At 37.8% G+C, this 13,893-nt stretch overlaps 1 protein-coding gene across 1 annotated transcript; it reads left to right on the top strand.

The window, feature by feature from the left end:
• Positions 1-103: 103 nt before the first annotated feature.
• Positions 104-13,331, top strand: LOC306872308 (transmembrane protease serine 3-like; the record flags this gene model as incomplete). The annotated part of the gene is made up of 14 exons (XM_079420813.1): positions 104-223; positions 3,610-3,828; positions 4,019-4,301; positions 4,520-4,642; positions 5,042-5,161; positions 5,902-6,025; positions 7,529-7,657; positions 9,235-9,281; positions 9,499-9,664; positions 11,398-11,567; positions 11,677-11,782; positions 11,961-12,078; positions 12,185-12,334; positions 13,263-13,331. 14 exons carry the CDS (start codon positions 104-106, stop codon positions 13,329-13,331), a joined length of 1,944 nt encoding a protein of 647 aa, XP_079276939.1.
• Between the last annotated feature and the right edge of the window lie 562 nt (positions 13,332-13,893).

Here is a 13,893-nt window from a genome sequence, read left to right as displayed (position 1 = left end):
GCATTTATTGTCTTTATCTTATTTTTGAGAAACGACGCAGTTTGTGCACTCCTTAAGAAATGGCATGTTATACAGGGATCATGCATAGACGTCTATGGGGATCATGGATGTAGTGTTGCGGAAATGGGGTCCTTCTGCACAGACGCGCTCCAGAATCAGCCAATCACCAGCGCAGTCGGCGGTGACGTCAAGCCGTGAATGGGTGATGTTTGACGTCACCGCTGTCAGGTCTTTCTGAATTTTAATTCTGTCTATCCATGGAAAATTCACTCTGTTGCTTTGTTCTTTTTTTTCCCTCTAGTAAATAGTTTTAAATAAAATTTTAAGTGTCCCTTGAACAAACAAAAACAATAAATAAAATGCCTCAGTAATTGACTTAATGCGTCCCCTAAATTACCAACTATATTATAATTGTGCTGATTTACATATTTCACCCTACTGTATCATATTTGATAGGCTGAGTGTTTTGTTATCTGAAAGACATTTTATACTTTTTTGAACGTAAAAAGCCTGTTAGTAGTCTATAATTGTAAAAATGTCCACCTTCAGGTCGAGGTCTACATGTCTTTTTGCTGTGAAAAGTAATATTTCAAGATGACAACTTAGGTTTAGGCTACTTGATTATTTATTTATTTTAGAAAAGAAAAAAAAAGTGCAATACATACATTCTCAGTTATGTATTGTATTGTGTTTTTCCCCTGACAATAAAAACTACAGAGCTTTGATCATAATACTAAGCATATACATATCTTAAGACATTATTGGGACAACTCATATGCTTAAAGATCTCCATTTACATTACAAGCTATCAGAATTTGATTTGGCCGTATACATAACATCTGCAAGAAATTGCATATGTTTGCTCAGTTTGGGCCTCTGAATAAAACTGAGCTGTTTTTCCTCCTTGATTATGAGATTCATATTCTCACATCATACAACATGAGCCATAAAAGACAACAAAAATGCATTTTATTTTTTTTGGCTAAAGGTTCAATAAACGGTTCTATTTCAAATCAATTAAATCTTTCCGACTATTATTTCATATATCAGGCTTTACAGGGTTAATGCATATTCTATTTAATATTTATGGTATAAAACCACTATCCTAAATGCCCTATGTACTTAATTGTCCACTGAAGCTAAAATATTCTGACTCATATTCAAAGCCTCAGGTCAGGACTATTTTTGTACAGGTGGGCTGGCAGCTTCAGGCTTTAGTTCATCTTTTTTATCTTTGGGATGTTGCCTACCTGACTATGAATCTAAACGTACGAAGTCAGACCGGTTTGTCTGGCCTCAGTGAAAGGTGAGATACTGAGAGAACATTTCTCTACCCCTTTTCAAAGAATGATCGGATATGAATCATTTTAATAGCTATCTATATGGGAACATATTTATAAAATAAAGCAAACTCTGAGAGACTAGCTCTAATCTCACCCCTAAAAGTAACAATTTCAACACTATTTTCCTTTATTTATCAGCTAGTAGAATTGTCCTTAAGACATATGGGGATATGTTTGTGCACATTTTGCACAAGTGTAGATAAAGACACACTCCCACATAATATGCACTCCAATATGTATATTTTAATAAGTGATCAGAAACATTTCAAGGCTGAATGAACTGTTTCTGAATTCTTTTTGAATATAACGAATCATAATATACATGTTACCTTTTTCATGAGAGATACTAATAAGATACACCATTAACAGTGTGTTGTTCATCATGGCTGAAAATGAATGATCTGGATTTAGTTGTGCTTCCACTGGAGGCAATAGTAAAGTTTTGAAACTATAAATGCCACTGTATATCTGGTCTCTGCGGTGTTTCTGGCTATGGCTGCGGAATCAAACGCATCTCAGATTACCCAGGAGTCGTGACTGCGCGCGAGATTATAACCGCGCAAAAATCAGTTCCTTTATCCACAAACATGTGAATCATCACTGCAACAGAGCCCACTTCACCCGTAACAATCGAGAAGACCGCTGACTCATGAACAGCTGCCTAAAAGCCCGAGCGACGATGCGTCAGGCAGCGGCAGATGCTTTAGGGACATCCGTCCCAGAATCACATTGAAGATGTAATGTGGCTCAGAAACGCATCAACTCACCAGGACACCAGATACAGCTCTCAGAGCACGATGGAAAACTAACAAGGGTTCTCAGTATTAGACTGATGTAATGACAGTCTCTTTGACTCATTGCGTTAACCCATTAATGAACAACCTGAACAAATCCAATGATTTGTTGATTTAATGACCATGAAGTTAAAAACAATAATGAAGTATTTCATTACATGTTGAATATGCTTGAGTATACAATTGCAATCATCGAGCTTCCAAACATTTATATATGTAAGTGTTTAAGACAAAGGGGTTTCTGTCTGCCTGTAGGTTTCTTGTCACAATAAAATGGCTTCCTGCTTTACACTAAACATTGGTTTTGATTTGGTGGATATTTATTACTAATAGAGCCTTACTGCTTATTTTTACTATGCTAAACAGTAATAGATTATGCCAAAAAATTTTTTTTTTAATTCAGACATCTAACAAGATTTTTTTCTTTTGTTATAATCTACAAACATATATAGACATATTTTACTTACTCCATTTATTTATTTTTGTTTTTGTATCTATTTTTAATGTCCAATAGTATTGCGTTTATAATATTTCAAAAATACTTTTGTATATCTGAACGTATAGATGTTTTACTTTGCTTTTGAATTTTAATTAATTTTTTTATAGAATAGAAAATACACTGAGAAACTCTTTGATATGAATAAAATTGTGGGTTTTTCACCATTCTCTGATCACCTAGATATATCTGACTTCAAGCACACACACAAAATAAATAAATAAAAATTAATTTTCAAAAATGTTGATCATATTTTTTCATGTTTTTAGTGAAAAAAAATATATCTATCAACTCCAGTGTCCTTAATATAATTTTGGGTATTTTTGTTTTACTTTTTCTTTTTTTTTTTTTCAGTCTTTTACTTTTTTTCTTTATTACAGTCTCTGAACACCCATGTTTTTTTTTTGTTTTTTTACTTAACACCCTATAAAAATATCAAAACTAATTTTTAGAAACTAAAAATACTTTCTTCATAATAAAGGTTGTTTTTTAATTGTATTTGAATCTATTAAAAAACCCACATATCTACCCACAAGGTGCTTGATGGATATAATTATGTGTCCTGGAGGTTTAATTAGGGAACAGCCTAAAGACTGATGACCTTTTCGTGCTTGGCGCTCCTGTCTGACCTTTCAGTGTAACTGGACCTCAGAAGCTGAGACTGTCCAGCATTACCTGATCCACAGCTGTAGTGATACTACAAAACACTGCTGCACACCTGCTCAGGTGTCACTTTGAGCTCAAGAGCAGGTGTGGCAGAGAGAGAGGAACAAGAATAAGATATGAAGTCACTCAGAAGGACAGATCTGTAGCGCTCTAGTTAGTCACCTTTAAAGTATCCCTTCATTCCTCAATTTCTCAAAAGCTCATTTCACAGGCGGTTACTTGGATTTGGACTCGCTGGGAAATAATTAATTCTTCATTCTTTCTGACAAGGATTACTTGGATTCCCAGTATCACTTTTTCACTTCCTAAGTGGATCGGTGTCACTGTCATCCAAGATGGAGTGAAGATGAGAGGACGAGAGCAGAGTCATGGCTTCTTCCCAGACAGCAGGAGAGACAGAGCGGCCCGCTTCACAGGGAGGAAGCCGACAGGAGAGGGTAAGGGTGCAAGACCAGCAGTATTTCATCTCACAGTGTTTGCGGGTGTCCTTGTGTCTCAGACACTTTTAAATTATATCAAGGTTGACAAGGTGTGTCTATCACAGCAGCTCCCACGTATCCTCTGCTGTCACGCTATCCATCAATCATGCACTCGCTTTTTGTCATTAAACAATGAATAAACTTGCATGTATAACTTGGTCATTAAGCTTTCAAACAAATATTTTCCATGGTCTAATTTAAAAGTGTCTCTTATTTGTCATTGTTCTCGCACGTTCTCAGGATGCGGTAGAGGACGGCACTGAATCTGGTGCTCATGAGTTAGTCTCTGTCACAGAAGAGGACCTTCCTGTTGTCGAGACGCCTACCACGTTCAATGTGAGTTCCTTCAGCAGTCAAAACAGCCATTCCAGTCACTTCTACGACCCAGACACGCAGGACCCTCACGTCCCCGTTGAGCTGCCCGCTGTGGCGTCGGCTCCACTGCCTGTGTATAAAGCCCATAACATTCAGATCCCACCCAGCCCAGGTGTTCCCGTCATCAAGGTCCAGCCTTTCTTGGACAGTAAGCAGGCTTCTCGCTTTCTTGGTGTGTTACGTTGTGTAAGTACAATCTAAAATGTCTTCAGCGTGTGCTTTACACGGCCAGTTACACAGGGGTTAGAGGACAGACACTTGAGGTGCAAACAGTGATCTAATCAGTCTTACTCTGCTGGCAGCTCTGGCCTTTAGCAGACTGATTTTATTCAGCTGTCTCTCTCCCTCTCTCTCTCTGTCTCTCAGGAGAAAGACTATCAGACTTGAAGTCTTTGTGTTGGCAATATGTGTCTCGCAGATTGCTGGCTCTGCTCATCATCTTGGGATTGCTAATTGTCTTGATTCTGGTTCTAGGAGTAGGTTTGGGAGGTGAGTCTGTGTTTTTTTTTGTCCCCCAGAGGTTATTTAAATCTGACCAAACCTGCCTTTAGGGATGTCCAGAGACATCTTCAATTGAAAAAATGATGATGTATTCATATAAATGTAGTTTATTCCTGTGATGGTAATGCTTATTTCCATAGTAAATAGTAATAGTAATAGACAAGAGAAGTCAAAAGCAATTCCCCACCATGGCAAGAAAATATGTGTGTGTGAAGGTAAGTTTCCTCCTTATTAAATGAAACTCATCCTGAGCAGTGGGAACTGTAAATGTTTAATGAGCTCCACCCTGCTCTATGACGACAGCTCACTGCTAACAGATGGTTGTGTAAACTTCCTTTAGACAGGAGTGTGTTTGTCACATCATGCATTGGATCTCTTTTCCTCCAGTGGGTCTGAAGAGTTGCTCAGGAAAGTTCCGCTGTTTGTCGTCGGTTCAGTGTATCAGCAGAAATTCTGTGTGTGATGGAGTCCAGGACTGTGGAGATGGAGAAGACGAGCTCAACTGTGGTGGGTTGATCCTATTCTTCTCTTCCCGACCTTAAAATCAACATATGTGACCCTGTACCACAAAACCAGTCTTAAAGGATTAGTTCACTTTTAAAAAAACTTTTGCTGATAATTTACTCACCCCTATGTCATCCAAGATGTCCATGTTTTTCTTTCTTCAGTCGAAAAGAAATTAAGGTTTTTGATGAAAACATTTCTCCATATAATGGACTTCAATGGGACCCAAACGGTTCAAGGTCCAAATGACAGTATCAGTGCAGCTTCAAAGGGCTTTAAACGATACCAGACGATGAATAAGGGTGTTATCTAGCGAAACGATCGGTCATTTAAAAAATGAATAAAAAAGTTTAAGTTTTATAAGCACAAATGCTCGCCTTGCTCTGTTCTGTGATGCGCGTTCGTGACGTCATGTAATACGCAATTACATTGAAAAGGTCACGGTTTTTCGAAATTGAGATTTATACATGATCTGAACACTGAATAAATAAGCTTTCCATTGACGTATGGTTTATTATGATAGGACAATATTTGGCTGAGATACAACTATTTAAAAATCTGGAATCTGAGGATGCAAAAATCTAAATACTGAGAAAATCGCCTTTAAAGTTGTCCAAGTGAAGTTCTTGGCAATGCATATTACTAATCAAAAATGAAGTTTTGATATATTTACAGTAGTACATTTACAGAATATCTTCATGGAACATGATCTTTACTTAATGTCAAACCTGTCTCTCTCTCAGTGCGTGTGAGTGGCAGGAGCTCTGTGCTGCAGGTGTTCAGTAGGGGCTCATGGAGGACTGTGTGCTCTGAAGGCTGGGATTCTCACCTGGGCTCTGTAGCCTGCAGACAACTGGGATACAACAGGTACAAAGAATTACAATACTATCAGACAATTATACTCCTCTGGTATATCTGGTCATAAGAAAAATTTGGCACCCCAGAGATCCAAAAGTAGAAAAAAAAAGAACTGAATACATGTACAGCAACACTGACAGTGAACAGCTCTTCAACAGACCATATGGCTTGAAAGATCGCATGCATTAAATTATTTTTCTACTTTTGGAACTCTAGTTTGCTGACTTTTTCAGACGTTTGTGATTGAGCACCCTCACTGAGCTTTTTGCCTGCTGGATGTGTGTAAGTTGTGTCTTTTTTCCGTCTGTTACATCTGATGTAATGATAAAGCTGCTTGTTTTCAACCTTTGCTCATCAATAAATTTAAAATAGTGCCAATAGATTAAAATGAACTAAATCAACTATAAAAATTATTTAATTTAAAAATAATAAAATGTTGTACATTTTTAAATTCTGGTTTCAAGAGCCGAATGTTCTTCAGTGTTCCTACTCTTTTTGACCAATGAATTAATGACCTTTCCAGCTGTTTGTGAATTACTGGATAATAAAGTATACCCAATAAAGTATTTCAGAGCTTGGAAAATAATACATTTTTAAAAATCTAATAATAAAAACTTTGCATGGCAAGTTAGCACAAATTTGGTGTAATTTTCATAGGGTTCTGCTATCTACAGTATCAGCCGTCAGTGTCCTGTTCAGTGGGACAGGTCTGAAAGATCCAGACTATGATCTCAGTAACTTCAGATCCTTGGTCTGCAATTCTTCTCTTCATCTCCACTGACTAACATCAGAGCCGATATTATCATCTCCCATGCCTGCTATTTAAGGAAAATTCATTACCCAGAGCAAAGCAGGGATTTCCCCTTTTTAAATGCAGAAATATGGTGATACTTTTCTTGTGTGAGTGTGTTTTCTTGCACTCCGTGGGTATCTGGGAATTATACCGTGCCTCTGTTCCCGGTGGCCTCATTACCTGCATAGTTAATCCAATTAAAATCAGTCTGCCATTAAATGAAAGAAAAATAATCACTGCAAACGCTGTTTCACCTCAACTAGGTCAAGATGTTACATTTAACATCTGCATTCTTCTGTCTGTCTTTTAATTTCAGAGGTCTATTCTTAATGTTTGGCATCTTGGCACTTGAATTTAGTAGTTGTTTTGATCAAAAATAATGACTGATTACAGTCCCTCAGGCCACGTCTCCTTAATAAGAGAACTAATCAGCACGTCTAAAGTCAACTGCTTTCATCTTTTCACAAGTAACAACTTCTGAATGAAAATAAATAAGGGTGAAATTGAGAGGGACAGAGAAATAGCACTTATGTTGGGCATAGTTTTGTGTATTTTAACATTTAATAACTATAAAATGATATCAGTGTGAAAGAACTCAGTGCTCTTGCTTTCATGTAATTGTTTTGATTTTACAGCCAAGTCACACTCGATTCAAACCTTTTCCCGATTGTATCATTTGACTAATGATTGCTCTTTTGTTGTCCTCTGTCTGATTATAGCTACGTGAGCTCAACTGATGTTTCCATCTCCTCCATTGAAGCGGTCTTTCAGAATAATCTAGTGGCTCTTAATATCAACCAAACAGGCCTTCAAGACAACTTCAAGATCCAAAACTCTTCACACCTCAGGTAAACCATCATTAGTAGTAGTTTTCAGGGCTCCAGACTAAACTAAATGGTAACAAAAGTGCCAAAATGAGTATTTAAACATTTCTGACCATAGTAATGACTCTGAATGATTCACTGACTGGATGATTCTGATTCAAATTACTTAAAGGAACAGTTAAAAAAAAAAAAAAAAATGCTGAAAATTTGCTAACCCTTGTTTCTTCATCAGAACTGATTTGGAGAAATGTATTATCACATCACTTTCTCAGCAATGGATCCTCTGCAGTGAATGGGTGCCGTCAGAATGAGAGTCCAAACAGCTGATAAAAACATCACAGTATTCCACAAGACTCCAGTCCATCAAAGTCTTGTAAAGTGAAAAGCTGTGTGTTTGTAATAAACAAATCCATTAAGTTTTTTTTTTTTTACTTAAATCCTTCCAATCAAAATATGTGACCTTTACCCATAATATTGCTTTCTTCAGTGAAAAAGTCATCTTGTCTGAACCAGAAGAGAAATATGCACAGACCAAGCGAAAAAAGTGAAAACAGTCCAAAATAGTTCTAAACAAATATGTCTGTGGATTTTAATATGAGAGGACAACAGGGGATGGACCTTTACACTGGATGAAGCGTTATTATGGATTATGGAGGTATTTTAGTGATAAGGTTAAAATGCCTTAAAATGCATGTTTCTTACAAACAGGTTTTTGCTTGACCAGCCATTAATGAATAGACTGGAGTCATTATTTGTGGACTATTGTGATGTTTTTAGCAGCTGTTTGGACACTAATTCTGACGGCACCCATTCACTGCAAAGGATTCATTGATTAGCAAGTGATGTAAAGCTAAATTTCTCTAAACCTGTTCCAATGAAGAAACAAACTCTTCTACATCTTGAATAGCCTGAGGGTGATCAAATTTTCACCAAATTGATGGTTTTTGGTGAAACTATTCCTTTAAGTGATTTGAATCAGAATCATCGAGCCAGTGTCAGAATCATTACTAAGGTCACAAATGACTCCCTTACTGAACTCATACAGTTTCTTTTCATGTCTAATTCAAAATTAACATGTTTTAATTACCATGAATGTCATTTTTAAAAAGCAATCAACCAATATTGACAGCACTTGTGCCTTAGCTTAAAAATGAGCATTACAGTCACTCTTTTTCTCAGATCTAAATCAAACTGACTCGAGCCTGAGGAAGTGTTATTCAGGCTAAAGACTGTCAAATAAGATGAGTCCAGTGACTGACGCACTGCATGACAGATTGTTCAATACTGACTCCAAACAATCTGAAGTGCTTCTGTAGATATATTGATGTTCAGAAGTGTCTTCAGTTCCTGATAAAGCAGTCAGGACTGTCTCTAGGTCCCAAAGCTGTGAGATCTCTAACCTTCAGATGCATGAACTGCCTTTTTTTGGCAGCTGAGAAGTGGTTTTGAGCAGACTCTGTCTTAAAGAAAGCCATCTTGACTCCATACTGAAATGAAACGAGACAAGAGTTGATTTGCTTTTTTAATACAAAGGGAAATGGAAGCATAGAAATGAAACCAGAACACAGACGGCACTAAAAGTGTATTTTCTATTATTCCAGAAAAACTCAATGCACTTCTGGTGTAGTGACTGCTGTCAAGTGTATAGGTGAGTGTTTGATGATTGTTTTTTTCTTTTTTTCTCTCTCTCTTCTCCAAGGCTGCATTTATTTGATCAAAAAATGCAGTGAAAACTAATACTATTGCAATTTTATAATAACTATTTTCTCCAACTATTTTGCTGTGATGCAAAACTAAAGTTTGGTGATTTTTGCATGGTGTCAGTGAGTTTTCCACTCAGATCCAGTTTGTGTGTTGCGGTGTAGAATGTGGCTCCAGGCCAGGCGCCCGCAGTCGTATTGTGGGAGGGAACGAGTCAAGGTCTGGGCTGGTCCCGTGGCAGGTCAGCCTGCATTACCAGAACCAGCAACTGTGTGGAGGATCAGTCATCAGTGAGCGCTGGATTCTCACTGCTGCGCACTGTGTGTACGGGTGAGTATCCTGTCATCCTTGCTGCAAAAAACAGGTCTGAGCTGGTTTTGTGCTGGTCCAGACTGGTTTATAATGGTCTGGTACTGGTCCAGACTGTTTTATGCTAGTTGGATGTTACTTCAGACTGGTTTATACTGGTTCTGTGCTGGTCCAGACTGGTTTATATGGTCTGGTACTGGTTCAGACTGTTTTATGCTAGTCGGATGCTAGTCCAGACTGGTTTATAAAGGTCTGGTTCTGGTCCAGACTGTTTTATGCTAGCTAGATGCTAGTCCAGACTGGTTTATAATGGTCTAGTACTGGTCCAGACTGTTTTATGCTAGTCAGATGCTAGTCCAGACTGGTTTATAAAGGTCTGGCTCTGGTCCAGACTGTTTTAGGCTAGCTAGATGCTAGTTTATAATTGTCTGGTACTATTTCAAACTGTGCTATGCTAGTGAGATGCTAGTCTAGACTGGTTTATGGTGGTTCTGTGCTGGTCCAGACTGTTTTATGCTAGTTGGATGTTACTTCAGACTGGTTTATACTGGTTCTGTGCTGGTCCAGACTGGTTTATATGGTCTGGTACTGGTCCAGACTGTTTGATGCTAGTTGGATGTTACTTCAGACTGGTTTATACTGGTTCTGTGCTGGTCCAGACTGGTTTATATGGTCTGGTACTGGTCCAGACTGTTTTATGCTAGTTGGATGTTACTTCAGACTGGTTTATACTGGTTCTGTCCTGGTCCAGACTGGATTATATGGTCTGGTACTGGTCCAGACTGTTTTATTCTAGTTGGATGGTAGTCCAGACTAATTTATGCTGGTTCTGTGCTGATCCAGGGCTGCGTTTCCCAAAAGCATCATAAGCCTATGTTGATCATAGGTTCATTGGTTTCAATGGGTCTGTGGTGTACTTAAGCTTAGGATGCTTTTGGGAAATGCAGCCCAGATTGTTTTATGCTAGTTGGATGCTACTTGAGACTGGTTTATACTGGTTCTGTGCTGGTCCAGACTGGTTTATAATGGTCTAGTACTGTTCCAGACTGTGTTATGCCAGTTGGATGCTAGACCAGACTGGTTTATAATGGTCTGGTACTGGTCCAGACTGTTTTATTCTAGTTGGATGGCAGTCCAGACTGGCTTATACTGGCTCTGTGCTGGTCCAGATTGTTTTATGCTAGTTGGATGCTATTTCAGACTGGTTTATACTGGTTCTGTGCTGGCCCACACTGGTTTATATTGGTTTTGTGCTGGTTCAGACTGGTTTATAATGTTCTGACACTGGTCCAGATTGTTTTATGCCAGTTGGATGCTGGTCCAGACTGGTTTATATTGGTTATGTGCTGGTCCAGACTGGCTTATGTTGATATGGTGCTGGTCCAGACTGGTTTATACTGGTTCTGCGCTAGGACTGATGGTGATCAGGTCTGGTTTATACTGATTTTGTGTCCGCTCGGTTAGGTTTATGCTGGTCTGGTGCTGGTCCAGATTGGTTTACACTTGTATCTGGTTTACACTACTCTTTACACAATTCTATACTGGTTTAGACTCATGCTGGTTCTTTAGTGGTCCAGACTCATTTATCCTGATCTGGTACCAGTCCAAACTGGTTTATACTGGTTTTGTGCTGGTCCAGACTAGTTTATGTTGATCTGATATTGATCCAGCTGAGTTAATACCAGCTCTGGGCTCGTCCAGATTAGTTTATGATGGTCCAGTACATACAAATTTGTGATTATTTTTGTTCAAAGCTTTGCTCAGCCGGTGTTATGGGCCGTGTATGCTGGGATAATAGACCAGCCATTGGGCGGAACTGGAACTCTCTCTGTGGAGAAAATCATCTACCATGCCAACTACAGGCCAGGAAGACTCAGCTACAACATAGCTCTAATAAAGCTTAAACTACCTCTGTCTTTCAATGGTAAGGATTTGCTTCTCGCCATGGGCTTAAATATTTGTTTAAATCGATTTTTAAATGGGAATATTATCATGGTTTTACAACAATACATCTCCTTTTCCTCCCGTCCCAGACCAAGTAGTACCCATCTGTTTGCCCAGTTATGGCGAGAGCTTTGAGGATGGACAGATGTGTTTGATCTCAGGCTGGGGAGCCACAGTGAATAGTGGTGAGTGTTAGTACACTTTTAAGGGCACTTAATAGAGAAAAAGTTGAATGGCTGCTATTTATTGTGTAAATGCTTGTACTAAACAAGTTTCACAGCTTTTGAAGACATGTTGATATTGCTTTGAACTGTGTGTATTTTTAAGTCAAATCTTCAGAATACACATGTGTGTGTCGTGCAGGAGAGGCCAGTGTGTCCCTACATACCGCTCAGGTCCCGTTACTGTCCAGAAAAGACTGTCGCAGACTGGGTCTGACCTCCTGGAACATCTGTGCGGGATTCTCAGAGGCTGGTGCTGGAACATGTCAGGTACTGCATCTGAGTAACATCACAGTAAACTACAATAACTGTTATTAAAGCAAGCACTCTTAAATGTATCTGCACCTTAGTTGAAGCCCTGGTCTTCTGTCTGTAGGGAGACAGTGGAGGGCCGCTGGCCTGTCAGGGGTCTGGGTGGACATTGGTGGGGGCAGCCAGCTGGGATGAGAGCTGTGGACAAGCAAGCAAACCAGGAATTTACACCAGCATAAGTGAAGCTCTCACATGGATTCAGCAACAAATGGAGGTATATATAAATTAATAAAAATACATTTGGTGGGAAAATCAGTTCTGTTAAGCTGTCATGCCCAAAATCTCAAAGTATTTATTAACATTTTGACATTATTAATAAGGAAAAAAGGCAGAATGACTTAACTTTTGTTCTTTCTTAAATCTAATTTTGTTTACTTTTATATAATTTTGTTTTGTTTTTTTAAAGCAAGGGTTTTAACACCAGTGACAAATTCTCATTAAAGTGTTTTGATTTTTCCACAATGGTGTCAATACATCTCAAAACAAACATCGATTGGATAATATATTAAATGCATTATAGGCCTACCATTCATTTATACACAAACATAAAACAATGTAACACAAATGATGTCTAAATCAGCTGAATTACTTTAGTAAATTAAATTAAAGGTAGTAACGTTTTCAATCTGGTGGGACACTCACCCTGTGAACATTTGAACTTTGACCTTGGATGTACTTCCAAATTTTATATTTTAAAAATGCAAGTATTGACAAAATCCAATTAAGATTCTTAATATTATTATTAATTTCCCTTTTTCATGCATGTTAGATGCTACACAAATGTTGAAAACTGTGCAAACAAAATTAAGTACATAAAAAAATAAAATGGACTTAAAAATTAAAATAAAAAAATACGTAAATAAATCATTATAAATTACAGAAGTGTTATTCCAGATAGAAGAGCCAAGAGATATTTCAAGCACAACCTTTTGTTTCTGGCAAATCCAAACCATATTTTAATAATGACCAGACCAACTAGTCATAGTTAACTAGGCCTCTGAGTAAGTAAAGGAGCTTTGGACGGGTGATATTCAGTTACAGGATGACAAGTGAACTAGTTAACACTCTTTATATTTCATTAACTGGGTTTGTGCTGATGAATAACTGACACATTTGTCTGAGTCTCTTTGATCTTTGAAAAGGTTTTTGGGACACTGGAGTCATCTAGCGGCGATTGTGTTGTACAGTCTTCTCGACTGCTCTGCAGTTAACTGAACTGCAGACCCAACACAGAATTTGATACTAGCACAAGCTTTACATTTGGGTTTAATTTCATCAAGACGTTCAATATTAAAATTCTTTTTACAATCCTGTATTCACTCACATTAATATAACATTCAGCATTCAAAATGTAACCAACTGATAATGGCTTTTGAATACCTGCCTGTGTACTTCAGCTACTAATGTTTGTAGCGATTTCCTTCTGAAAATACAAGTAATCGCTTTTTTTTTTTTTATTTGCTTGTTTTTAATCAGAAAGACGAGGATCAGCGGTGCTGAGCATCTCACAGTGGATGAGCTTCTATTTCTTGGGGAGAATATATATAATATATAATTCATTTGATAATTTTCACTCTATAATTTCGGATAGAAAATCCAAATCCAATACAGATCAAATATAGAAAGAATTAAGAGGACATTTACCATAATGTGTTCAAAATGTTTATTATTCTTAGGTATTTGGATTGTAGAAATGTTTTTATAGATACTTAATATAGATAGACTTGAACTCAAGACCCACTCAAACATTGCAAAAATTGTAATTTAAGGGAC

Source organism: Barbus barbus (genome assembly GCF_936440315.1).
Source record: "Barbus barbus genome assembly, chromosome: 7".
NCBI classification, from domain to species: domain Eukaryota; kingdom Metazoa; phylum Chordata; class Actinopteri; order Cypriniformes; family Cyprinidae; genus Barbus; species Barbus barbus.
The sequence above is the reverse complement of the archived record's forward strand: the minus strand, read 5'-3'. Positions and strand labels throughout refer to the sequence as shown.